This window comes from Vidua chalybeata, chromosome 5 (assembly GCF_026979565.1).
Source record: "Vidua chalybeata isolate OUT-0048 chromosome 5, bVidCha1 merged haplotype, whole genome shotgun sequence".
Lineage (NCBI taxonomy): Eukaryota > Metazoa > Chordata > Aves > Passeriformes > Viduidae > Vidua > Vidua chalybeata.
This window is the reverse complement of record NC_071534.1, coordinates 70,961,041-70,987,255: the sequence shown is the minus strand read 5'-3', so window position 1 is coordinate 70,987,255 and position 26,215 is coordinate 70,961,041. Positions and strand designations below refer to the sequence as shown.

The 26,215-nt window shown below is 51.4% G+C and overlaps 2 protein-coding genes across 3 annotated transcripts in view; both read right to left on the bottom strand.

The window, feature by feature from the left end:
• Positions 1-579: 579 nt before the first annotated feature.
• LOC128788272 (calmodulin, striated muscle) lies at positions 580-1,514 on the bottom strand. Its single transcript, XM_053943208.1, has 2 exons — positions 982-1,514; positions 580-835 (listed from the first exon to the last, which is right to left on the bottom strand). Exon 1 carries the CDS (start codon positions 1,465-1,467, stop codon positions 1,018-1,020), a length of 450 nt encoding a protein of 149 aa, XP_053799183.1. The 5' UTR covers positions 1,468-1,514; the 3' UTR covers positions 580-835; positions 982-1,017.
• Positions 1,515-6,269: 4,755 nt separating this feature from the next.
• NET1 (neuroepithelial cell transforming 1) overlaps positions 6,270-26,215 on the bottom strand; it is a 59,517-nt gene continuing 39,571 nt past the window's right edge. The window contains exons 1-10 of one of the 2 annotated variants that reach the window (XM_053943207.1): positions 17,085-17,214; positions 12,870-12,977; positions 11,981-12,148; positions 11,186-11,248; positions 10,672-10,768; positions 10,488-10,564; positions 9,752-10,009; positions 9,138-9,308; positions 8,208-8,394; positions 6,270-8,030 (exon numbers count right to left, since the gene is read on the bottom strand). In XM_053943207.1, coding sequence (XP_053799182.1) covers positions 7,639-8,030; positions 8,208-8,394; positions 9,138-9,308; positions 9,752-10,009; positions 10,488-10,564; positions 10,672-10,768; positions 11,186-11,248; positions 11,981-12,148; positions 12,870-12,977; positions 17,085-17,177 — 1,614 coding nt within the window. In that variant the 5' untranslated portion in view covers positions 17,178-17,214 and the 3' untranslated portion in view covers positions 6,270-7,638. Of the gene's footprint in view, positions 8,031-8,207; positions 8,395-9,137; positions 9,309-9,751; positions 10,010-10,487; positions 10,565-10,671; positions 10,769-11,185; positions 11,249-11,980; positions 12,149-12,869; positions 12,978-17,084; positions 17,215-26,215 lie in introns of those variants that run through there. The other variant, XM_053943206.1, reaches the window with a different exon arrangement.

Sequence of the window (26,215 nt, the reverse complement as noted above, 5' to 3'; positions counted from 1 at the left end):
GGAGAAGGTGCTGGGAGCGAGCGTGGGTGTGCTGGGCTCTGCCAGGACCCGCCCGGTTTTCCCGGGAAAACAACTGGGATTGCCAAAGTTCCCAGCCCCAGGGATGGGCTGGAGCTGGGGGGTGAAGCCGTGACGGATCCCAAGTTCCCCACGGAGCAGCTCGGCCCCGTTTGCTCGTTAGCAAGGGAGCATTGATTGGAGTCATTGAAATGAATTTTCCTTCCAATTCCTCTGTGGAGGGAATGATCCCATCCCAGGATTCCCCCTCGTTGTGGGGAAACTGAGTCACGGCAAGTTTGGGATTACGGCCAGGAAAGGTGAATCCTGCTCTGCTCAGCTTTGGGATGGGATTAGGGATAAATCCAGCTTGGAAGAGGGAAAAGGACCCCTGAGATCCTGGGGGTGGAGACAGATCCCAAAAGTGATGAGATGTGGGATGGGGAAGGCCACATCCTGGTCTCCAGCATCTTTCCAGCTTCTTGGGAAGAGGGATGGAATGGGAAGAGGATGGAGATGAGGAGGGGTTTGAACCTGACCAGGATGATTTGAGGGAATCTTTTTCAGCAGGGATCCCAAGGGGAAGCCGAATGAAGTAGCCACCAGGATGTGGGGGGACGTTTTTATTGGACTCAGGGATGTCAGGGAATTTTCAGTGGCCTCTGGAATATCTACAGACACGAGACATCCCATGGGGACCCCAAATCCATCTGCATCCCACATCTGATGCAGACGCCGGTTGGTGACGCTCCAACTGGGATAAAAGAGGATTTTTCCAACGTGGAGAATGTGGGAGGGGATGGAGGGGCTGGGGGAGAACCACCACAACCTCTGTTCCCTATGGGAAAGAAAAAAAAAATTAAGGAAAAATTAAAAAAAAAAAAAGAAAAGCACCACAAAAATTGATTTTTCCAACCAACCAACACGAGGAGGGGGAGCCAAGATTTGGGGATTTTCTGTGGATGCTGCGTCCCAGGGAGTTACCTGCGGAATGGAGCCGGAGGTGGCCGACGGGGGCCGTCACTTCTCCGTCATCATCCTCACGAACTCCTCGTAGTTGACCTGCCCGTCGTTGTTGCAGTCGGCCTCCTTGATCATCTCGTCCACCTCCTCGTCCGTCAGCTTCTCGCCCAGGTTGGTCATGACGTGCCGCAGCTCCGCCGCGCTGATGTAGCCGTTCCCATCCTTGTCGAAAACCCGGAAAGCCTCCCGGATCTCCTCCTCGCTGTCCGTGTCCCTCATCTTCCTGGCCATCAGCGACAGGAACTCCGGGAAGTCGATGGTGCCGCTGCCGTCGGCGTCCACCTCGCCCACCATGTCCTGCAGCTCGGCCTCGGTGGGGTTCTGGCCCAGCGAGCGCATGACGGTGCCCAGCTCCTTGGTGGTGATGCAGCCGTCGCCGTCGCGGTCGAAGAGGGAGAAAGCTTCCTTGAATTCCGCGATTTTCTCCTCCGACAGCCGCTCGGCCATGGTGCTTCCCGCCGGCACGCGGCTCTGTCCCGGCACGCCGAGGCGAGGCGGGGAGGAGGAGACGGAGCCTCCTCCCTCCCAGTGCCTCTCCCTGGATCGGCAGCGGGAGCAGGAGGAGGAGGAGGCAGCAATGGGAATGGATCCAGAAGGTTTGGGAGCTGGGGAAGAAGAGTGACCCAACCCCCTGGGGCCGGCCTGACTCCCACGGTGGCATTTCATGGGGCCAGATCCCCACAAAGCCCTAATCAGGGATTTGGGCTGTGGCTCCGTGGTTTCGGGGGGAGGCCGCAGTGGGGGTGACACACGTGATTTTCCCAGTTTTAGGGATATTTTGGAGAGGATTGGAGCTGTACAAAGGAGTTGAAGGAGTCCCCCCCCCCGCCCCAGCCTCCCCAGCCCCAGGCACATCGAAGGCGCTGAAGGAGGATCCCCGTGCAGGTCCCGGCAGATCCCGGCTGTCCGGAGCTGCCGGGGCCCTGAGTCACCTCCGGGGCCTCCTCGGGGGCTGGATCCAGGATGGTGACGTGGGGCTGGATCAGGGCAGGCGTGTGGGGTCCTGCCCTGTTACTCAGGGGTGAGCGGAGGGTTCTCCCCACTGTCAGGCTGGGTTTACTCATCTCTTACTCAGGGTGTAAAGGAGGGGGCAGTGACAAATGAGGGGGTGTTTCTCCATGTATCCATCCATCCATGGATCCCATCCATTAATGGATTCCATCAATGGATTCCATCCATCCATCCATGGATCCCATCCATTAATGGATTCCATCAATGGATTCCACCCATCCATCCATCCATGGATCCCATCCATTAATGGATTCCATCAATGGATTCCACCCATCCATCCATCCATGGATCCCATCCATTAATGGATTCCATCAATGGATTCCACCCACCCATCCATCCATGGATCCCATCCATTAATGGATCCCATCCATCCATCCATGGATCCCATCCATTAATGGATGCCATCAGATCAGTGGATTCCATCCATGCATCCATCCATCCATCCATCCATCCATCCATCCATCCATCCATCCATCCATTAATGGATTCCATCCATCCATCCATCCATCCATCCATCCATCCATCCATCCATCCATCCATTAATGGATTCCATCCATCCATCCATCCATCCATCCATCCATCCATCCATCCATCCATTAATGGATTCCATCCATCCATCCATCCCTCCCTCCCTCTTTCCCCTGTGCCCACAACAGCCCAGTGACCTTCACCAGCCGGATCAAGGAGCTGCTGGCCCAGGAAGTTCCACAGCAGAACATAATTTAACTTTCTCAGCTACGGGAAATCGGCGCCGGTTGATCCCAGTTTATTCCCAGCGAGGAATTCGAGCTGTGGGATTTGGAGGGCACAACCCAAAACCCAGCCCATGGGACAACTGAGGGACACCTGAGGAATGGTGGGATAAATCTGGGAGGGGATTGTCCTCCTGGGGAAAACCTCACACGGAAAAAGCTCTGGGCATGTGGAACGCTGCAATTCCCAGGAGGAATTGTGGGAGCCGTGCTGGGAACCTGTCTGGTGAGAGGTTTCAGGGAGGGGAGGCCCTGGCAGCTCCTCCTGTGCAAGAGCTGCTCCCTAATTATCTGTCTGATTGCCCACACTCGCCGCTCTGCTCCAGATTTAATTAGATCCGATCCAAACTGCCGGGAAGAGCCCAGGGGAGGCGGAGCTGGCTCCGATCCGCCTGGGAGAAGCAAATCCCGGCAGATCACTGGGGTTTGGAGGCCTGGGAGGGTTCAGGGTTGGAGTTCAGGATCTGGGGTCCCTGTGTCACCTGGCTGAGGGTGGAGGGGTTGTGCTGTCTGGGGTGGCCCTTGGTGTGGATCAAAGCTGGAATCTGCTGCTTCCTTCCCATGAAATCCCTGCGACTGGCATCCCATTGCTGGCATCCGTCATCTCCCATCACATCCCCATGACCAATACCCATCACTTCTCATCCCATTCAACCCCATTCCCATGACCAGCTCCCATCACCTCCCATTCCATTCCATTCCATTCCATTCCATTCCATTCCATTCCATTCCATTCCATTCCATTCCATTCCATTCCATTCCTCTGACCAACACCCATTTCCAGCACTCACCATCTCCCATCCCCATCCCAGTGCCCAGCTCCCATCCCATCGACCAGCATCCATTGCTGGCATCCATCATCTCCCATCCCATCCCATGGATCCCATCCCATCCCTTCCCCATGACCAGCACCCATCATCTCCCCATGACCAGCACCCATCCCATGCCATTCCATTCCCATCACCCATCCCAGTCCAAGGATCCCATCCCAGACCCATGACCAGCACCCATCATCTCCCCATGACCAGCACCCATCACCTGTCATCCCACCCCATCCCACTCCACCCCATCTCATCCTATCCCATCCCATTCCCATCACCCATCCCAGTCCAAGGATCCCATCCCAGACCCATGGCCAGCACCCATCACCTCATCCCATCCCATTCCTTTACATCCCTGTGACCAGCACCCATTGCCAGCACTCACCATCTCCCATGGATCCCATCCCATCCCATGGATCCCATCCCATCATCAATTTTCAGGATGAGGTCAAAGCCAGCCCTTGATTTTGTCTGTGCTTAACTGCGCCTCGTTTATCAGGATAATTATCCCAATAAAACCTCCTGCTGGCCCATAAAATCCCATGATTTATGGCCTAATCCTGTTTACAGCATCCGGGGTGGGCTGTGGGCTAGGACAGGGAAGGGGAGACCACCGTGCTGGGATCGGGAGCACGCAGCCGCCGCCGCCGCCGGGTTTTTTGGCAGCTGAATTTCCCGGGATGTCTCCACCTGGAGCTGCTTTGATGAAGGAGGGCCCCGTTAAAGCCTCACACGGAGTTTTTCCAGGCTCGGTGTCTGGCTTTGAGGGGCCTAATCCAGGGAACGGGGGGAAAAATTCCCCCAGTCCAGAAGGTGAAAAGCTTCCAGCTGGATTCTCCCGAGGCGGCTCGGCTGCCAAGGCCAGCCCAGATGTGCACAGATGTGTCTGGGTTTGCAGCTGCAGACACGGCGGGGGGTGGGAGGGGGGGTGGATTCATGGAAAAAGAGAAAGTTGGGAGGTGGAGAGGGAAACGGCTCCGACAGGGGAAGCTCCGTGGGGCCCCGTGTCCCTGCACGAGCCCAGACTGATCCCAGGAGCGGCTGTGCGGATGGGGAGGAATCTCCACAAATCCCGCAAAAACTACGCCGTGGTTTAGTGTGGAAAATGGGATTTTGGAAAGGGTGGGCTTGGGGTCAATATCCGAAATGGCTGTGAGGGTTCTGGGGCTGTTGGGAGTAAAATTTGGGATTTGGTGGTTTGTTTTAGACTTTGCTTCCATGGAGATTCCCAAATCCAAGGGCGAAGTGAAGGGCAGCTCCTAAAGCTGGAGCGAAGGGACCCTGATCGTCGATGTCCCCGTGGAGAAGAGGCTGGGATTGGGATGTGGGAATTCCTGGAGAGGACTCTGTCCCACAGTGACCCCGGCTCTGATCCTGACTCCGGGACGGTCCCACCTGGAAACCCTGGAGGCGTCGGCTCCACTCCGGAGCTGGGTGGATCCCGAGGGCAAACACGGATCCATCCGGGAGCTGCTTACCCAGGGCAGGGCGGAGGTGCCACATCCGTGGGCACGGACACGTTCCCAGTCCCTTCCTGGCACAGGGATGTCACCACAGGTTCCCCTCCACCCTTGGGAATTTTATCCCGCTCTATCCCGGGGTTTCACACCCATGGGATGGGGGGTCTTGGCTCAGCAGAGCCGGGATCCCATGGAATTCCATGTGAGGAATCCAGGGGAGCAGGGCTTGTTTAGTCTGGAGAAGGGAGGGCTGAGACGGCTGCACATTCCTGCAGGAGGGACGGAGCAGGGAGAGGAACCAGCAGCAGTCGTGGGGAATTATTTAAAGGGAATTACTTCCAAAGGGAATTAAGGATTTTTGGCTGCTTTGCTGTCGGCTGCAGGATGAGGAGACACAGATTCAGCCCAGCAGACAATCCATGGGATTTCCTCTCCCTGTGCTCCAGCAGCTCGCTGACACTTTTCTTGCAGGAGGAGCCGTTTTTCCAGCTTCTCCCTGCTCGGGAGGGGCTGAATTCCCTCTGGATCAAATCAGCTTCAGAGGTCAGAGCTCAGCTGTGAATCCCGTCCCTAAAACCGAGCTGCTGCTGCCCTCCCGGGGGAGTGGGGCCAGCCTGGAGCTGGGATCACCCTCCCTGGCAGAGATCCTGGCATCCATCATCTCCCATCCCATGGATCCCGTGCCATCCCATCTGTAAATGTGTAAATCCCATCCCTAAAACCGAGCTGCTCCTGCCCTCCCGGGGGAGCGGGGCCAGCCTGGAGCTGGGATTGCTCTCCTGGAGCTGCAGCTGAGCCCGGATCCCCCATTCAGGGTCAGACTGGAGGTTTTTGGGAAAACTGGGAAGACTGGATGGGTTTATCCTGGTACGACTCCCTGGAAGCTTCCTTGGGATCAGCCCAGCAGGATCCCCCTTCCCAAGGGTTTAACATTTACTAAATGAGGACCCTCCAGCGGAGGGGGGTGGATCTTCTCCGTGGGCGAGGAGAATCCCACTGCTCCCTTTTCCCTGAGGAACTGAGCAGAGTCCATGAACTCAGCTGCTGTGCTCGTGTCCTGCCTGGACACGGAAGAACCACGGCAGGAGGGCAGGGGTTCCTCCTGGAGCCTCAGCTTGGAGAGATCCATCTTTATCCAGAGCCAGCCAGAGCCAACACACCCCTCCCTCCCTCCCTCCCAGGCAGGACTCGGACGAGGCAGGAGAGGCCGTCAGGAATTTAATGGAACTTGGCACTGGAAACTGTACAACATTTACAGAGAACCACACGCTGTGTCTATGTACACCCTCTGCCCATTCCCAAAGTTCCCAGCCGGATACGGGACAGGCAATGGCAATCCTTGGATGTGGAGTCACCAACAAGCTCCCCAAGCCTGGATTTTGGGATATGGCTCCCCAATCCTGGATTTCAGGTGGCAGGGATTGCAGGATCCCAGTCCCCAGTGCTGGATTTCAGGGACACCCCGCTGTGCTCAGAGCTGTCACCACTTTGCTTCCCACGACGCTCTGCAGTGCCATTCCCAAGCTGGGTCTTTCCCTGGATTTTCCCTGGATCTTTGGAGCACTAGAAGATGGCAGTGCTGCCACCCTGAGTATTTACAACCACTCCTTCTCCTCTCCTCACACCTCCAACACTTCCTCTCCTCTACCTTTCTACCACATGCAAGAACCCCTTGGTTGCCTCCAAGTCCTGCTTCCCAGTGGGAAGCGTTTCATTTCCAAAAGGCAACAAAAACACGGAATCTACCTTTGCTCCCTGCTACTCCCTCTACTCACTGCTCCCCAAACCCTTTACAACGTGCCTACAACCTTCCTACACCCTAGAGTAAAGCAGTTCTCTTTCAGTAGTGTCTCCCCCCAGCCCGTGGATTGCTCCGGGGTGATGTGAGGGACAGTTGGGACATCATCCCTCGGAGCACGAAGGATCAAGTACTGGAAAGGAAATGCCAAGTCTGAGCAACAAAAATACAAAAATAAAAATAAACCAATCAAAGAAAACAAAAAAAAATCCCAAAATCCCAACCCCCAAACTCGAAACAAAACTAATAAAAAAATTAAATAGTTGGCAAGATACAAGAGTGAGACAGAGGAATGTACAAAGGACACACAGAGATCAAAGATTCCAGTAGGTGAATTGAGAACCTGTTGAACTTTGGGTCTGTTTTTATAGGATTTTTCTTTTTGGGAAATTTGCAGGAATTACCATAACCACACACCAGAGTCACTTCAGGTGTTGTGGCCTTTAAAGGACTTTTGCAGTGCTGATCAAAACCCCCGGTGCTGCCCAAAATTCCACTTTATTTTCCATCCTCTACCACGGCTGTGGAAAACTTCTAGGAACCCAAATTTGCTCTTCAGATCTGCCACGGGGGTTTCAGAAACCCCTCATGGATTCAAAGTGTAAAAACAGACCTCAGTTCAACAGTAACTGCACACCAGTAGCTGCCATTCCAACACAAACCCAGGATCTGATCCGCGGAGCGGCTCCGGAGGCGCTCCCGGTACAAAAATGTACACGAATTATTTATAAATTAACAGTTTTCCCCCAGGGTGGCACCGGGGCTCCTTTCTTGCCTTACACCAGCGTTTCTTTCCGCTTCCCGCTGAGCTGCTTCTCCCTGGATTTTCTGTGCCCGGATGAGGTTCTGTGGGATTTCACCCCTTTGGCTTCCTCCGAGTCCAGGATGGAAGCGCACTCGGCCGCGCTCTCATCCAGCTCCATCTGGGATATTCCCGACTGGCGCTTCTGGGCTGGGATGTTGGGCACGGAGGGGTTGTTCTCCTCGGACTCCTCGCTCAGCTCTGGCAGCTCCTTGAGCTCGGGGGCGGGAATGTTCCTCTGGAATGGGGCGATGGCCGTGCGGATGCAGTTCACCCACTGCTGCTTGTGGAAGACGTCGTTGGCCTGCAGCGTGTGGGACTGGCCCGGGCTGGGGTCTTGGAAACGCACTCGGAAGATGTTTTTGGCTGCAGATAAAGGGAAAAGCAGATCAGCTCCGAGTTGACGTTTAGGGATTCCATTGGTAGGTTTGAAATCCCAACAAAACCCCCTCCCAATCCCAAAAATCCAGCAGGGAGACAAAGATGATCCAAGCCCCAGCTGTGAATCCACAGACACCACGGACTGGCTGATTGGACCCATACCTTTATCAGAATTTCCAAAAGCTCCTCGGAAGGAGCCTCCCATTTTGACATCTCCATCCTGGAGGTCTTCAAGGAGCAGCTCCTGGACAGGGATGGGCTGGCGGTACACCTGGAACGCCTGGCGCTCGTTGCGGGTCACCGGCCGCGTCAGCACCAGGATTTCTTGGAAGAGGAAGACGTAGAGCTTCTGGAAGGGAAAACATTCCAGCGTTCACTCTGTGCTCCATGAGGTCAACATCCTGTGGGATTCAAGGCCACCTTATCTGCAGTTTCACCCACAGTAATTTTCAGACTCTCCGGTGACAATGCCAAGGTCTGGCACACACCAGGATTACATCAGCAGCTTTTATTATTTTATTGATCCTTAGAAAGGGAATGATGATTCCCAGGTGCCTGGGAGAGGGTGATTAGGAGCCATATCTTTCCTGTGTGCATGGAATGCCTTGTGTGCAGAAGTAAAACAGCCAAAAAAACCCCCAACCCCAATCAACAGAGAAAACATGAGGAGATTTGAGGTTGAAATCAGGACAAAAGGCAGCAAAGCCTGGAGTGCAGTGGGTGGGAGATAAACTGCAGGCAGCCCAGCCCAAAGCCAAACAGGCTTTTGCAGGAACCCTTTTGTTTGGAAGAGCCAGGGCTCCTAATGGGGAATGTCAGAGCATTACTGGGAAGTAAACAGTGGCAGGAAATCCCTTTGGATGGAGAGCACTTTCTGTGGGCATTCTGTGCTAATGATTTTCCAGCTTCCCAAAGGCAATTGTGGAGCTGTCAGCAGGAAACTTTCCCTTACACCCTGAAACGAGGCTGACAATAAGGGATTTTCCTCTGCTCTTTTATCCAGTATCCAAACTACCCCTAAGGGTGGAAGGCTCTCAGTCCTGCTCTGAGGGAAGGCTAGAGAATTAATTAAGTAAAAAACGAGGGACTTACGTGTCCGTTTTTATTCTTCAGCTCCCCGTGGCACAGCAAAGCTTTGCTGCCTTCAATCCTTGGATCCTTCTGCTTCTCATCCAGGTATTCCAGCTTGTCAATGTAGTACTGGCACTCAGACTCGCCCTTCTTCAGGTTGATGTCAGAGAGGACTCCTTGGATTATGGATATCTAAAAACCCAAAGACATGATTAAGAGGGATTGACTGCTTCCCTGTGTGACCTCTGCTTGTGCTCCTTCACAACTCCTAAGGATGCAATCCACACGGACTGATCCCTCACTTTCCCTGTCACAGGTTTGTGCTCCTTCACAACTCCTAAGGATGCAATCCACACGGACTGATCCCTCACTTTCCCTGTCACAGGTTTGTGCTCCTTCACAACTCCTAAGGATGCAATCCACCCAGACTGATCCCTCACTTTCCCTGTCACAGGTTTGTGCTCCTTCACAACTCCTAAGGATGCAATCCACACGGACTGATCCCTCACTTTCCCTGTCACAGGTTTGTGCCCCTCAAGAAAATCCCCCTGGGAACTGCTGAGGGGTTTAAGGAAGATTTCTGGAGCTGCTACATCACATCCTTGGGTCAGAACAAGCAAATCAGGATTACTCACGGCTTCTTCCAGGATGTGGATATCGGGATGGTCTTTGGGAGTGTGCCTCAGGATCTCCTTGAGGAGCAGGGGGTATTTGACCAGGCGGCTCCGAGGGATGTCCAGGAAGCTCCAAAGGTCCAGCTTGCGGCTGAAGGGGGACTCCAGGCAGCGCTGCAGGAAATCCTGCACTCTCCTGTCCTGCTTCTTCTGATCCAGGAGTGCTTTGGCTGCCAGCTGATTGCTGCAGTAGCCTTTGTAGGCGTGGAGTCGGGGTAACTACAGGGAACAGAGGAGATTTAGGAGTCAGATTCCCTGTGGGAAAAGCAGATGTCACTAACATGGCAAACTCGTGGAGTTCTACAGCACTCACTGGGGTATTTTTCCCAACAGAAAAGGCAAGGGAGGATCTTTGAAGAGGATGAGCACCTGGAGCCCATGAAGCTCCCAATGTTTGGATGAGTCCAGGAAGCTCCCAGTGTTTGGGATTAGCAGGGATAACACTCCTGGACTCACACTGGGACAAAGAGTCCAGGAGACACAGACATTTCAACCCTCAATCAGCAAATCATTCCAAGTCTCTGGGGTGAAATCAGGGCCAATTCCAGCTGATAGAATCCCATTGTTTTCAGCATTGCCAGGATTTCCCTTCCAGTCTTGCACTGATGGCCACAAAAGCCCCAGAGCTTTGCAGCTCCTGCCTTTAGGTGTTCTCTAAACTCAGTTTTAGCCCGTTGATTCCAAGTTCTGAACTCACCCACTTCACAAGGATGGGCCCAATCTGCTCCACCGTTCCATCTGGTTTTGTTGCTTCTCCCAAACTTGCCAGTAAGTCTGGAATGAAAACAGGGAAAGAGGAATTGCACCAATGCCCCAGTGAGTGACAGGAGAAAGCAGAGAGGTTAAATCCTAGCGAGCACAAACCACCCAGCTGCTCTTACCTTCATGCAGAGGAATGTAGGAATCCAAGTCCCCAAAAATGTGGGTGAGTTCCTCCTCAGACATGATGGAGAGTTTCAGCATGGGGTCATGGTAGGCCTGTCAAATAAAATATATTCAAATAGATTCAAATGTGCCAAGCCCCAGAGCTGATGATTTAAACTGATTTATCAGGTTAAATAAGTGAAGGCAACAGAAAGAGTAACACTGATCTGATGCTAGAATATTCACTCTGTGTGAAGTATGGAGGACTTAAATGAAAAGCATTTTCCTGTCTGGACTGTTCCCAGCTGGGAGAGGGAGCCCCCAAGCAGCTCTGCACAATCCTTTTATGGCTGGGTTTGCTGCAATCACACCAGTGCTGGCCCAGTGCTCACGTCAGCTTTCTGGGCCAGCTTTCAAACTGGGGGTTCTGGGGCTGATAAAGCTCTCACGTCATGTTTGATGGTGCAAAAAAAAAAAACCCTCATTATTCCCTGGAATGTTGTCACTGACAGCAGGAAAAATCCTATTCACCTTTCTGGCCAGCTTCAGGTCTTCAATCAGGTCCTGCTCTCCCCTGGACATTTCATAGATGGCCTGGGAGGAAGAGGATAAAGCACCCAGAGTTATTTGGAGTCCCAGTCTTTCTCAGAAAGAGCCTTTCAGCTCCCATGATGTACAGCCTGCCCTGAATAGGCCTTTGGCCACCCCAATCCCTCGGTGGCACCTGGGCATGACAACCCCGAGTAAATCTGCTTTCCCAGCCCTGAGAAAGCAGCTTTGCTTCCAACTGTGTGAAAGCCCTGATGGCCCCTGCACGAGCCAAATTAAATACTAGAGCCTTTTAAATCACTGCTTTTAGCCAGGCAAGGCTGCAAACACAAAACCCCCGAAACCGCAGAGGTCAAATCCCAGGCGGCTTCCGGCAGCTCCTGTGCCGCCTCCAGAAGATTTGTCCAAGATCTCCAGGAAAAAGGCAAGCCAAGGCCTTGCTGCTTGGCTTCCAACCAATTGTCAGGAGCTTTAGGAGAAAGACAGCTGGCTCTGCGAGGAACCTGAGGTTGGGGCAGCTGCAGAGCAGCCAGCGGGGCTGGGGCTGGGATTTCAGGAATGCCGTGGAAAGTTTGGCATCTCCAAAGGGTCACACTGGGGAGATGAATTCCAGAGTGGAATCCACCTTTTCCCATGGCTGATGCAGACATAAATGTTAGGTTTAGGTGCACAGGAAGATGCAGTCCCTCCCCCAAAGGTTGTTACTCCTTTCCCAGCAAGGGAAGGGACAAAAGGCCTCGGCTGCTGTTCCAAATCCCGTTTTCCATGGGCAGTTACCTCCTGGCGCTTGATTTCTTTGGTGCTCAGGGATTCTTTCGTGTTGACGTCCAACATTTCAGACCAAAGGACGCTGTTCCTCCTCTTAGGGGGAGTGGGAGCAGCAGACCTGCTGCATGGCTTCTGGGCACAGCCAGGGGATTTGCTGTCGCTGCGAAGGGTGAACGACTGCAGGGATTGAAAAAAATAATGAAAAATACTATAAAAAACCGTGGAGAGCCAACATTTCAGGAGTATTAGATTAGCCATCCCATTCCCAATCCTTCATCCTCCTGGGTTATCCAGGGCCGGAAAACACACCCAGACACTTTTCCTCAGATAAAGGAAAGCTTTAATCAAGCTGCTGAGAAAGCCCAGAGCTTGGCAAGGTTTTCCATGCCCCTCTCCCTGCACTGATACGCTGGGGAGGAAGATGGGAAAGCAAAGCTTGGCCTTATTTCCAAGGTATGAGGAAGTAAATAAACGAGGCTCGTAACTCTTGCTCTGAAGAGGTTAATGAGAAGCCACGTGAACTTTGCCCTGGTGTTTTGCACGGTTCCTAAAAGCCAGACGTGCTGTTATCTGCAGGTGTGAGCACAGAGCTCCTTGGCAAACACTGCTGTGCCAGTGCTGGGCAGCAGGGTCAGCTCTCATCATGCTGCAGCACACGTGTGCCCAGGCCCGGGGCACTTTATCAGCTCTTTATCTGAAGCAGTTGATTTTATTTACTGTTGAACCTGTTTGTACAGCACTTTATACCTGTGCACTCCTGAGGTAGCACTTTCCAACCCCAAGGCCCAAGGAAGTTCACACAGAGCTCCACGAGACGCCTCAAAACCCCACGGGGTGCCTGTTTCACCCCATCCAACCAATCCCTTGCCCAAATCTCCAGGTTTTACTCTGGTTTTACCTGGATTGTCTGCCCAAAGCGTCGAACTGCCCCATTTCTGACAGGAGAGATCAGGTTTGCCAGGGAGGTGACTCGTGCTAAAGGCCGGACCCGTTTAGTGCTTGGCTCCTGCAAAGCAAGCAGAGAACAAATTGTCCTGGCTGTGCCTCCCTCGGAAATTTCTCAGGCAGCTTCCAAAAGCACAAACCCACTTAAGGAGTGGCAAACACAGCAAGGAGAGTGTTTGGAAGCAGCCATTCATCTTTCAAGGCTATAAATATTTGTCTGAACTTTAAGGCAGCAATTAAACTGCAGAGGTTTTTGCCCAGTGTTAAAAGAGGTGAGAGAACATCAGTGAGAATTCAAAATAGGGCTCCAGCAGGGACTGTTATGCTTTGAACAGAAATAGATTAAAGTGTTCTCTGACACTCTGCGGCAGCTAAAGATGGAGCTGGGATCTGCTTCTCCATTTCCTCATCTTTTCCTCTGGAGAAAGAATGTGTTTTTCCATTTTATTTTGGAGAGCAGGGCAGCAGTGGGGGCCCAGCACAGCCTCGGCAGCTCCTTTAACAACCAGCAAACAACCACAAGCTGAACACTCCTGCGAGGGACACGCACACAGATAGAAGCTGAAATCCTTCAGTCTGCAAAGTTTCCTCCTCCTCCTGCTCTCCCCCACCCCCTGCAACGACTGCAATTTTTCTAACACGTTGTTTAGATTTGAAAGTTGGAGCTTCTGCTTTTCTCCACCGCTAATCCCTGCCGGGAGCTCAAGTCTGTCCCGACCCAAACGCTGCCAAGAAAGAGGAAACGCCCCTGGAAAGCTCCTGCTGCTTCAGTTTTGAAAATTCTGTTGGCAACTCGATGTGTTTGACATCAAAAATATTGTGTGTCGAGGGCTGGGCAGGAAAGGTGTGCGCAGGGGGAAGCTGGGAAGAGATGGGCTCCGAGTTAAGCCTTGGAAAAGGCTGCAGGATTGTCCTGGTGCTCCCAAACATCTGGCACAGGGCTGGACGTGACTCATCCTCAGGAGACTGCTCAGCACGAAGCTCCATCAGGACAGGGAAGCAGAACAGCCTCAATTTGGGTTCATCTCAGTTAAAATGGGTTAATTATTGTTGAATTCATACTCTTTCAAAAGGCAGAGGCTGTGGAGGCTGCTGAGGACGAGCTCTGGGCTGTTTCCATTCCCAGCCCAGCTTGGTGGCCAAACCCTTCGCCCAGAAGTGACAAATGTTGAAAACAAAACTAAAAAAAAAAAAACGGGAAATAGGAACACACAGAGCTGGATTCCAGTCATGAAGACTGAAGAAGCATAAAAGCTACGTGTGTGTGTGTGTGTAAGATCTGATTTCAGCAACTCGACCCCAGCAGCAGCCCTGCCCACACGCGGTGTTGGGCAATAGAGGAGGAGGAGGAGGAGGAGGAGGAGGAGGAGGTGAGCTCACCCTGAGCTCAGCCTTCAAACTTGCAGGGGGGGAACATGAAAAGAAACAATTTATGAGCCGTGCAGGAAGAAAAGAGCTCTTGGCACAGCACAAAGCTGTGCTATAAGCGTTTGGGGAAATGTCAGAGTTAGGAGGGTACCATAAAAATGGAGAAAAGCCGTAAAAGTGTCCTGGATCATGGGATCCTCAGCTGGGTTTAAGTGGGACACCAGGAACTCCAAGTGGGACACCAGGAACTCCTCCACTGAGCTCAGGACAGGGACAGTCGGGAAAAGGTTGGAAAGTCAGGCCAGGCTCAAAGACAACAAGGAAGGTTTAATTTATTGCAGATGCTTCTGAGTGGAAGAAAAGGGAGGTGTTTACTTCTAGAAAGTGCAGGATAAATGCAGGATGGATAAATAAAGGGTCGTGGGCCAAGACAAGCTTAAGAAAGCGCAGGACTGAATCAGGGAAGATGCAGACACAAAGCCACCCACGGCTCTGGCAAGGCCAGGGATAAAAATAACCTGGAAATGCAAAATGTGACACTGAAAATGAAAAGCAAGCAACCTCGAGCCATGGGGAGGCTCCACCAGGTCACTGGCGAAGGGTCAGCGCTGCAGCTCCGCAGAGATCCAGTGACAGGGCCGGGAGCCCAGGGCCGTGCGGGAATGTGGGAATGCCTTCCCAGCACATCTGTGCCCGGCTGAAGTGACACGTGCACGTGCCCAAGGGCTGGCAGCAGGAATTCCTGCATTCAGCTCAGCAAAAGCACATTTTTCCTCTCGTAAAGGAGGAGGAGAAAAAAAAAAAAAAAATTCCCACTTTGTGTCTGAGCGCTCCTCAGACACGGCCCGACTGCCAAAAAAACCCATCTGGTTGTTCTCCTCCTCCTGAAGATCGTTTGATCCAGAGCAGGGAGGAGGAAAATAAAATCCCTGTGCTTGGAAACTCCCCCTTGGCTGAGCTCTGTGTTTCAGCCCGGGGTCACGGACTCCCCGTCCGGCCGGCGCGGTGTAAGCCGAGACTCCGCGCGGTTCATACTGCGGATAACTCGGGCTCAGGAGGGGTTTTTTTTTAGCTCTCTACTTGCAAACAATGACTCTCCTGTCTCCACGCCGTCTTCCTTACAGGAGCCAGCTTACAATAAAGTCTGGGAGGTTTCTGTAACAATCCAGGGGTGTTACAGCACTCACAAATAATTAAAACGCCAGCGGGGTCAACAGCTCCATCGGGAAATATTGTGTTTCCAGAGAACTCTTTATTAAAACTGAATTAACACATCACGAGAGCAGCCACTAAAGCTAATTTTGTGCCAGGCGAGATTTCACACCCCTGAAATTCCTTCAAGCGCTTCTAAGTGCAGGTTAACTCATTAAAAGATTGCACCTTGCTGGAAAGAAAACCGGGCTGTACTTTTGAGCAAGGTTTTTTTTTCCAGCAGCACACCCACAACCTTTCCCCTGTGCTGGGTAATAATTAGTGGTTTTTATAAGGATCCCTTGCTCGAGTGCAATTCCTACGTGCCGCACACGGTTCACACCAGCCCCACACAAACACGGTGAGCAATGGCAAAACCACGCGTGACAAAAACTTTTCCTACCGAGCCAATTCAGCAAAAAAAGGCATTTCAGTCAGCAGCCTGAATAATTCCTGCCAGAAATCACCAACCACCTGACCATGGAAGATCCACACGCAAGGGGCTTGCTGAGCCTCAAGCTGAACAATCAGCCCTTGCCCAAATCCAACAGCCCGTTCCCGACTGAACTCCGGCTCAGACAGAAGCGCTGGCTCACTCCAGAATTCAGAATTAGAGGCGATTTACTCCCCTGCCAGAGCTCTGCTTTATGTTATTTCTCCCCCAACATCTGGTTTCCCTTTTGCACAATGAGATTGCCCAAGTTTGGCTGTTGCAAAGCCGGGATTTGCTGAGCTTGGTGACTCGGCGCTGAGCCCTCAAACCCCAGCCATGTCTGGAGACGCCTTTTTTTTTTTTTTTTTAAAACGTTTCCACCTCATCTCGCCACTAATCTGAGCAATAAACCCAGCCCAAGGCAGCCGGGCCCTACCTGGCTGCTGAACTTTTGCTCCTGTCGCAGCAGGAGCCTTGGGAACACCTAGGAGGAGCGCAATTATTGCCATCTGCATAACAACACGCGATAAAAACAACAATACTTCCATCAAACAAACCAGCCCTCAAAAGCCCACGAGGGGTTTTTCTAAGGTTTAAGCAGCAAAAAAGCACCTTAATTAAGAAAAATCCTGTCAGTGGAAAGAGCGCTGAGAGACAAGCGATTTTTTAATGGAAACAGGCGATTTTCAAATGAAAACAAGTGAATTTTTAATGAAAAGCCACCTGGGGGGAGCGGGGTCAGGTGAGGCACCGAGATTGGTTTTGGCTCAGTCTTTAGGGGCTATGAGCTTAAATATATTTATCTGTAACGTGTATATATATATATATGCATACAAATATATATGAACATATACATATATGGACTTAAACATATATACAGTATATGAATCGCTGGGTGAGGCGCCGACATCGGTTCTGGCTGCCTGGTCCCACTCTTTGGGGGCTATGAGCTTAACTATATTGCGTATATATATACACTTACATAAAATATGTGTATACAGAGAGATGAAGTTAAACATATATATAGAGTCTTAAACCGCTGTCTACTCCGCGCTCTGCCCGGCTCGCCCCCTCCCCTCAGACGCGGAGGGCGGGAAGCTGAGGGGGCTCCCCCTCCCCAGTCTCCCCTCAACTAAATCCCATTTTTCCCCCCTGTCCAGCCCCTGTTCCGCTCACCTCCTGCTCCCTGAAGTGCTGGTTCTGCGCGTCGATGACCCGGATAGTCCTTTTGATGGGCAGCAGCCCGCCGAGCTCGTCGTGCGCCACCATGGCCGCAGGAGCGCCCGACCCTCCCTCAGCCCGCGCTCATCGCGCTCTGCGCCCGCCGCGCGCCGCACCCCCGACCTCACCCCAGGGGCGGGGCCGCCGCACAAACCACGCCCCGTTCACGGCAAAGCCACGCCCCCCCGGCGCCCGGGGCGCTGCGGACCCTCCCGGAGCCCCAAATTCTTCCAGAACTCTCCCAAAAAAAAAAAACCTCTCCCAAAAATTGCTCCTGGTCGTTCCTCTGAGTGCTGTGTGCCGCTGTGGGCTCACAGGACAGGAGGGACCTGGGGCTGCTGGGGCAGGGCCACAGCAGGGATGGGAGGATGGTTCAGCGCCTGCAGGAGAGGCTGGGGGAGCTGGGGCTGCTCAGGGCAGAGGGGACCCGGCTGAGGGACCCCATCCATGGGGATCCGTGTCCACAGGGAGCTTCCAAAGGGTGGAGCAGGCTCTGCTCGGGGCCAGCAGCGGCACCAGGGGAACGGGCAGGGACTGAGCCCAGGAATTCCCCCTGGATGTGGGGCAGAACTTCATGGAACTCACAGAATCCCTGGGTTGGGAGAGACCTCCAAGAGCATCGAGCCCAGCCCAGCCCAACAGCTCAGGCAGACCCTGGCACCCAGGGCCACATCCAGGCTTTTTAAACACATCCAGGGGTGGTGACCCCACCACCTCCCCGGGCAGCCATTCCAGAACTTTATCACCTTTCTGGAAAAGCTTTTTCCTGATATCCAACCTGAATTTCCCTGGGCTCAGCCTGAGCCTGTGTGCTCTGGCTCTGTCAGTGCTGCCTGGAGACAGAGCCCAAGGCCAGCTGAGCACAGGCACCTTTCAGGAGCTGTGGAGAGAGCTGAGGCCAGCCCTGAGTCTCCTTTTCTCCAGGCTGAGCACCCCCAGCTCAGTTCCTCACAGGCTTTGTGCTCCCAGCCCCTCTCCCTGCTCTGGACGTGCTCGAGCATCTCAAGGTCCTTCCCAAAGTGAGGGGCCAGAACTTCTGCCCTGGCAGTGCCCAGCCCTGGGCAGAGCCCAGAGCGGGGCTGGAGTCTCCTCCCTGGGACATTCCAGAGGCACCCGGGCACTGCCCTGTGCCCTGTGCTCTGGGATGGCCCTGCTGGAGCAGGGAGTGGGGCCAGTGTCCCACTGGGGTCCTTTCCAACCTCACCCATCCTGGGATTCTGTGAAAAACGGGACCTCCAAGAGACTCTGCTGCAAGGAGGGCAAAGAGTCTGTCCCATCCCACAAAGCCAAGCATATATTTGGTTTTTTTCCCCCCATTTTTAGTGTTTTTTCCTGGCACTTACAGCCTGGCGGGACAACCTCCTTTTAACAGCAGCTCTCCTTGCCAACGCTGGAGTATATAAAACCTTTGCTGCTGCAAAATGTTTTTTAAAAAAAAAATAATAATTCTTGTCTAGACCTGTGCTTTTAAGTCTGCTCTGAGCTTTAAAGCTGTGCTGGCACAGCTCTGGGGCTGGGCTGAGCCTCTCCCCCTGCTCTCCCAGGGGAGCCTGTCTCGGCAGGCCCGGCTGGAGCTGCAAAGGGTTTGGATTTTCTGTTTGTTTGTTCAAGTCCTTTTATTCCTGGCACTGCTGCAAATCTCTTGAAGTAAAAGCTTTCTTGTGCTGGTAAAAATAAACTTGAGTTGATTTGGCTGCCTACCTGTGCTGACCAAGCTGCTGCTTCAAGAAGGGAAATTTGGGGTGGGTTCCAGCAGGAGGTTTGCAAACAGCGTTTTTCAGAGTCAGGAGGAGGAGAAAAAGGAAAATCCTGCTGTCCCCTCCCCTGGATTTCTAACTTTTGGCTTTGTTTGCTCCTCTCAGCAAATCTGCACCCGCTTAACCTCTGCCATGCAATGCCAGGACATTGAGGATTCCCAGAAATTCAGGATACACAGGGTCTCCACTTGCTGAAAGGACAGACTGTGACTCTTCCAGACACAAAAATGCTTTCCTGGATTACTGAAATCCGCTATTTTTAACACCAAAGTGACGCTGACTCTGGGGAGGAGCAGACAAACCCTCCCTTGATTTGATCTTTTTTTAGACACTATCAAACCCGTTTCACCTAAAATCCAAGGTCCAAGCCTTGTTAAACTCAACCTAAAGATTCAGGAGCTCGTTTCCTTGCAGGGAGACGGCAAAAAAACAGCTAAAAGCAGGGGATGAACCCCCGGGAGTGAGAGGAGCTGTGAAGCAGAGTCACACCGAGGTGACACCGAAACGCTCCCGGTGTGTCCCGTGTCCCAAAGCTCCTCCTGCTGCCATCCGAGGCGTCTGGTGACATTTGGTGACGCGGGTGCTGCGCTGTCCCTGACTTTGTGGTGACACCTGGGGAGGTGACGGATCCGTGGTGATGCAAGGCCCAGGTGAGGAAACGTTCCTGGCCTGATGGGACAGAGCTCCAGGGCTGGGCACAGGGATTTGTGTCCTGGGAAATGCCCTGCCTTTGGAGAGAGGCCTGAGCGCCACCAATTCCCTGAGGAGCTGGTGCAGTCTGAGGTGGGATGGGTTCTGTGTGCCAGTTGGATCTGTACAGGTCATCCAGGACATTTTGGGGCAAAGTCCATCCTGAGTGGTGGAGATGAGCACCATAAACCCATCCCAAGGGATGGACATGATCGTAAATCCATCCTGAGGGAAACGGATGATCATCACAAATCCATCCCAAATGGTGGACATGAGCACCATAAATCCATCCTGAGGGATGGAGATAAACACCAAAAATCCATCCCAAGGGATAGAGATGAGAACTACAAATCCATCCCAGGTGATGGACACGAGCACCCTAAATCTATCCTGAGGGATGGACATGAGCACCATAAACCCATCTTGAGTGATGACCACCATAAATCCATCCCAAGGGATGGAGATAAACACCATAAATCCATCCCAAGGGATGGACATGAGCACCAAAAACCCATCCCAAGGGATGAAGATAAACACCATAAATCCATCCCAAGGGATGGACATGAGCACCATAAACCCATCCCAAGGGATGAAGATAAACACCATAAATCCATCCCAAGGGATGGACATGAGCACCAAAAATCCATCCCAAGGGATGAAGATAAACACCAAAAATCCATCCCAAGGGATGGACATGAGCACCAAAAACCCATCCCAAGGGATGGAGATGAGCACCATAAACCCATCCCAAGTGATGAAATAAACACCATAAAATCCATCTCAAGGGATGCAGATAAACACCAAAAATCCATCCTAAGTGGTGGAGATGATGACCATAAATCCATCCCAAGGGATGGACATGAGCACCAAAAATCCATCCCAAGTGATGAAGATAAACACCAAAAATCCATCTCAAGGGATGGAGACGAGCACCATAAACCCATCCAAGGGATGGAGATGATCACCATAAACCCATCCCAAGTGATGGAGATAAACACCAAAAACCCATCCCAAGGGATGGAGATGATCACCGTAAATTCATCCCAAGGGGTGGAGATGATCACCATAAACCCATCCGAGGGATGGAGATGATGACCATAAATCATCCCAAGGGATGGACATGAGCACCAAAAGTCCATCCCAAGGGATGGAGATAAACACCAAAAATCCATCCCAAGGGATGGAGATAAACACCAAAAATCCATCCCAAGGGATGGAGACGAGCACCATAAACCCATCCCAAGGGATGGACACGATCACTGTAAATTCATCCCAAGGGATGGAGATGATCACCATAAACCCATCCAAGGGGTGGAGATGATCACCATAAACCCATCCGAGGGATGAAGATGATCACCATAAATCATCCCAAGGGATGGAAGTGACAGGGAGGGCCATAAACCCGGAGAAGCCTGCAGACAGCCAGGCTGGGATGTGCCCAAGGACAGCTCCAAGAACCCTTTCCCAGGATCACCTCCCCGGGATGCCCGGCGTGGCTCTGGGCGTGCTCAGATTCCTCCACGTTCCTCGCCTGCCTCTGCTCCTCTTCTGCCGTGGAAGAGGGAATATCTTAAATTTACTGGAGTTCATTGGGACGCCAACCCATCCCGAACAAGGCCGTGCAACTTGGGAATGCTCGGGTAAAAGCCCAAATATGGGAAGAGGAAGGAGCAACAACCCAGCTTGATGGATTTCCCTGTAAACCCTGCACTGTCATTCCAGTTTCCCTCCAGCTCGGGACACATCCTTCAATCCACGGGATCTCCCAGTGCTCCCTTCCCCCTCTTCCCTGTCCTTCCAGGAGCCTCAGGAACGCAGCCGGGCCAGGCCGTGGATACCAGACATGGATACCAGACCAGTTCTTCCTGCTCTCCTGCCAGGGGGTATCCACAGCATTCCTGGCCTGGATTCCCATGGAGATTTTAATTTCCAGGAGCAAAATCCCTCGGTGACTCCTCTCCTGTTATCAAATCAGGGAGCTGGGAAGAGTTGGAGTGACAGGGAATCACCCAACCCTCAGCTTTCCTCTTGTTTTCAGGATGGGATTTCATTCCCACAGAGCTGTTTTCCTTGAGTCCTGGGCAGCCTGATCCCTGTGACATTCCTGGAATTTATTCCTGGAAGAGCTGCCACCAAATAAAAATCCTCTCCGGGGTATTGCCATGCCAATTTGTTATTTCGGCCCCAAAGCATCATTCAATAAATTGGAGATTAACAAAGAATGAATTCTGAAGAAAACACACATTGAAATTCCAAAATTCCAGCAGGCAATTCCAGGCTGATGGAAGTTTTTAGGGATAAAAATACTGGGTTGTTGAAGTGACACCTGGCATCTGCCTCATGCCAGGGGTTGCCAAAGTGTGGCCGTGCAGGAATGTTGTCCCCAACAGCTGAAAATGTCCCCAGGGTGGACACACACAACCTGATCCTGCCTTTTCTCTTGGAAAAACTCAAGGAAATGAGGTGTTGGAGCAGCAGGAAGGCATAAGAATCCCAGCAGGATTGGGATTTTCAGCCCATCATCAGGAGGAGAATCCTTAGAGCACCTGGTCTGGCCAGGCCATGAATCCTAAATGATGCCTCAGGTTTGGCTTTTATATTTTTCAGATTCTGAGCTGCTTTGGTGTGCAGTTCTGGGCTTCACATTATGGGATGGGGAGCTCTGTGCACAGAGCAGGGAGACAAAACAATTCCTGCTCCAGCTGGGCACCAAGGACAAATGATCCAAAGCTCAGGCCCAGGAGCACAAACAGCGTGGGCTGGAGAGAGAAAAACAAGCAGGATGGGAGTGCCTGGGCTAAAGCTGGAATGGGACAATGAAGTGCAAGGTGCAAATGGAGCAGAGCTGATCCCAGTGAGAGCCCCCGGGAGCGCTCGTGCATTTTGGGACCATTTTGGTTCCTCTTGGCTGCAGCCCTGGCTGGGCTCTGGTGCTGCCCAAGGTGGATCCATGAGGAGATCCTTTCATAAATCCCTGCTTTGTTCTTTAGCCTCTGCTCCATCAAGCCATCAGTTTGTGGTGACCAGGAAAGGTCACAAGGCATTTGGGAACCCCCTGGACCAGAGCCAGAGGGACCCAGTCCAGCTCTGGGATGGCTCCATGTGATCCCTAATCCAAGAGCCAGGGATCAAAGCTCCTGGTTGGAGAGGAGAAGATTGGAGCTGGGGCACTGCAGAGCCTGGTGGGTGTTCCTCAGTGGGCAGTTTTTTCCCAGTTTTCCCAGATCCTGGAACGTGGAATCCACCAGGATTCGATTCCTTCCAAGCAAGAACCTGGGACATTTTAACCCTTTGGGCAGCTGCGAGTCTCGGGGAAAATGAAATCATCCAGTCCATGCCCATTTCCAGTTTGCAATCCCATTTCCTGGGAACTGCCAGCCACCTAAACCATCCCTTCCCAGCTATTTTTTACTGGGGTATTTTTGGTGGAAGGCGCAGAACACTCGAGGATGGGATGAACAGGATTTTCCACTCCGGGCTTTTGCCGTCCATGTTCAGTGGGACCCCGAGCCGAGGCTCGGGCCACGAGCTGTGTTTATCATTCCACTCCTGGGTATTTATATCCCCAGCCAAATTCAGAGCAGGATTCTGGAAAATGAGCAAAAGTAGGCGATGACCCAACGAGAGACCATTGGGTCATCCAAGAACTTTAGGAGCTGCTCTGGAATCCGGCGTTTTTTTGGGATGCTGGGAGCTGACTATAATTAGTAGCCACTTAAATCCTTTAAACAGCCACAAAAAAAATCAACTCTGACTTTGCTGAAAGCCAGCCTTGAGCAATTTGGGAATCTTTAGGAAAGGTAAAATCCATCCTTGAACATTTGGAAATCTTTAGGAAAGGTAAAATACACCCTTGAACATTTTGGGTATATTTAGGAAAGGTAAAACGCACCAATGAACAATATTTAGGAAATGTAAAATCCACCCTTGAGCATTTGAGAATACTTAGGGAAGGTAAAATCCACCCTGGAACATTTTGGGAATATTTAGGAAAAATAAAATCCATCCTTGAGCATTTTGGAATATTTAGGAAAGGTAAAATCCACGCTTGAACATTTGGGACATTTAGGGAAGGTAAAATCCACCCTTGAGCATTTTGGAATATTTAGGGAAGGTAAAATCCACCCTGGAACATTTTGGGAATATTTAGGAAAAATAAAATCCACCCGTGAGCATTTTGGAATATTTAGGGAATTTAAAATCCACTCTTGAGCATTTTGGAATATTTAGGGAAGGTAAAATCCACCCTTGAGCATTTTGGAATATTTAGGGAAGGTAAAATCCACCCTGGAACATTTTGGGAATACTCAGGAAAAATGAAATCTCTCCTTGAATATTTTGGGAATATTTAGGGAAGGCAAAATCCACGCTGGAGCATTTGGGAATGAGCTCCCCCGACCCCGCCTTGTGCTGGGGCAGAAAAGCAATTTCCATCTCATGAATATGGATGAGAGAGCAGAAACCACGGCCGGGCCAATCCAGGGATCTCATTAAGCACTAAATCCCTTTTTTCCCAGGGATTAATGGAGCAAGAAGCTCCCGGTGCCTTCAGCTCCCGTGCCAGGAGCTGTTTTTCGGAGCTGCTGGACGGCATCAAAGTCGATTTTCAAACACAAATTTGTAACTTATGCACGGGCACGTTCCTGCAGGGATCGGACACGCCCAGAAAATTCCCATAAAAACCTCTGGGATGAGGGAAGGAGAGGTTGGGTTGTTTCTTTAAAGCTTGAGGGCATGTTGGAATAGAAGGAGGAGGTTTGGTTTGTTTGGGGTTTTATTTTTGGTGTTGTTTGGGGAGGATTTTTAGGCTGGGTTATCCCTGCCTGAAGCCAAGGGGTTTTGGGAGGAATTTCAAGGGTTTTGGGAATATTTAGAAGGTTTTGGGATGAATTGCAAGGTTTTTTTGGGAGGAAAGAGAAGGTTTTGGGAGGAAAAAGAAGGTTTTTGGGAGGAATGAGAAGGTTTTTAGGAGAAATGAGAAGATTTTGGGAAGAATGACAAGGTTTTGGGAGGAATGAGAAGGTTCTTGGGGAGAATGAAATTTGTGGGAGGAATTACAAATTTTGGGAGGAATGAGCAGGTTTTAGGGGAGAATTACAAGGTTGGGGAGGAAAAGAGAAGGTTTTTGAGAAGAATGAGAAGGTTTGGGAAGAACTACAACATTTTGAGGAGGAATGAGAAGGTTTTGGGAAGAATTACAAGATTTTGAGGAGGAATTAGAAGGTTTTGGGAGGAATGAGAAGGTTTTGGGAGGAATGAGAAGGTTTTTGGGAAGAATTACAAGATTTTGAGGAGGAATGAGAAGGTTTTGAGGAGGAATGAGAAGGTTTTGGGGAGGAGCTGAGAAGGTTTTTGGGAGGAGTGAGAAGGTTTTTGGGAAGAATTACATTTTGAGAAGGAATGAGGTTTTGAGGAGGAATTAGAAGGTTTTGAGAAGGAATAAGAAGGTTTTTAGGAGGAGTGAGAAGGTTTTTGGGAAGAATTACATTTTGAAGAGGAAAGAGAAGGTTTTTGAGAAGAATGAGAAGGTTTTTGGGAAGAATTACAACATTTTGAGGAGGAATGAGAAGGTTTTGGGGAGGAAGGAGAAGGTTTTTGGGAGGAGTGAGAAGGTTCTTAGGAGGAAAGACAACGTTTGGGAAGAATTACAAGATTTTGGGGAGGAATGAGAAAGTTTTGGGGAGAGATGACAAGGTTGTGGGATGAATGAATTTTCTGGGGAGGAATTACAAGATTTTGGGAGGAATGAGAAGGTTTTTGAGAGGAAAGAGGTTTTTGAGAAGGTTTTGTGAGGACTCCAGCCATGGAATGCCTCTCATTGATGGCTTCAAGTGGTCTGCACTGGCAAAAATCAAGGATTTTCTGGAAACAAGAATTCCCCCTCTCCCCTGTTTTCTAAGTAATTTTTTCTCATTAAAAATAAAATTAAATCAGTGTTTTCTGCCTTGCCTGGAGATGTTGTCCCCACCAGCTTTATCACCACAGCCTGTTCCTTTTTCCCTGCCAGGGTGGTGGGATGAGATGGATTTAAGGTCCTTTCCAACCCAAACCATTCCATAATTTCGCTGCCCAAACTCCTCCAGCTCCAGGAGTTGGAAATTTGGGCTGAAATCCCCCCTAAAACGTGAGAGACACTTGCAGAGGACACAGCTTGGGAGGCTCAGTAAAAGGATCCTCACTGGGATTTCTCTTCCCGCCAGAAATCCCTGTCCCTAAATCCTCACAAGGCCAACCCAAGAGGAGAAAACATCACCCAAAAAAGTGATTTTTTTCGCTCGTTTTGCCTCGGGGGAAGTTGAGTCTCTGCCCCGGCAGGCGCTGCCAGTGTTTATTTAGTTGCTAACAACCATCAAGATCCACACCCAGCCCTTCAAAAAACACCCTCCTGCTTCCTCCCTGACTCAGCCGCACCTCACACAGCCCCGGGGGCGGTTTGGGATCACCAACAGCCCCAAACGGACCCGAAATGCAGGGATTAAAGCAGGAAAAATGGAATTTCCTGCCCTCTATTCCTATGTTTGTTATAATAAATTATTGGGGTGGTTTGGGATCACAAGCAGCCCCAAACTCACCTGAAATGCAGAAATAATTCAGCTTTAAAGCAGGAAAAACTGAATTTCCTGCCCTCTATTCCTATGT

Coding starts and splice junctions, on each gene's coding strand:
- LOC128788272 (XM_053943208.1), bottom strand. CDS start 1,467: ATGGCCGAGCGGCTGTCGGAGGAGAAAATCGCGGAATTCAAGGAAGCT.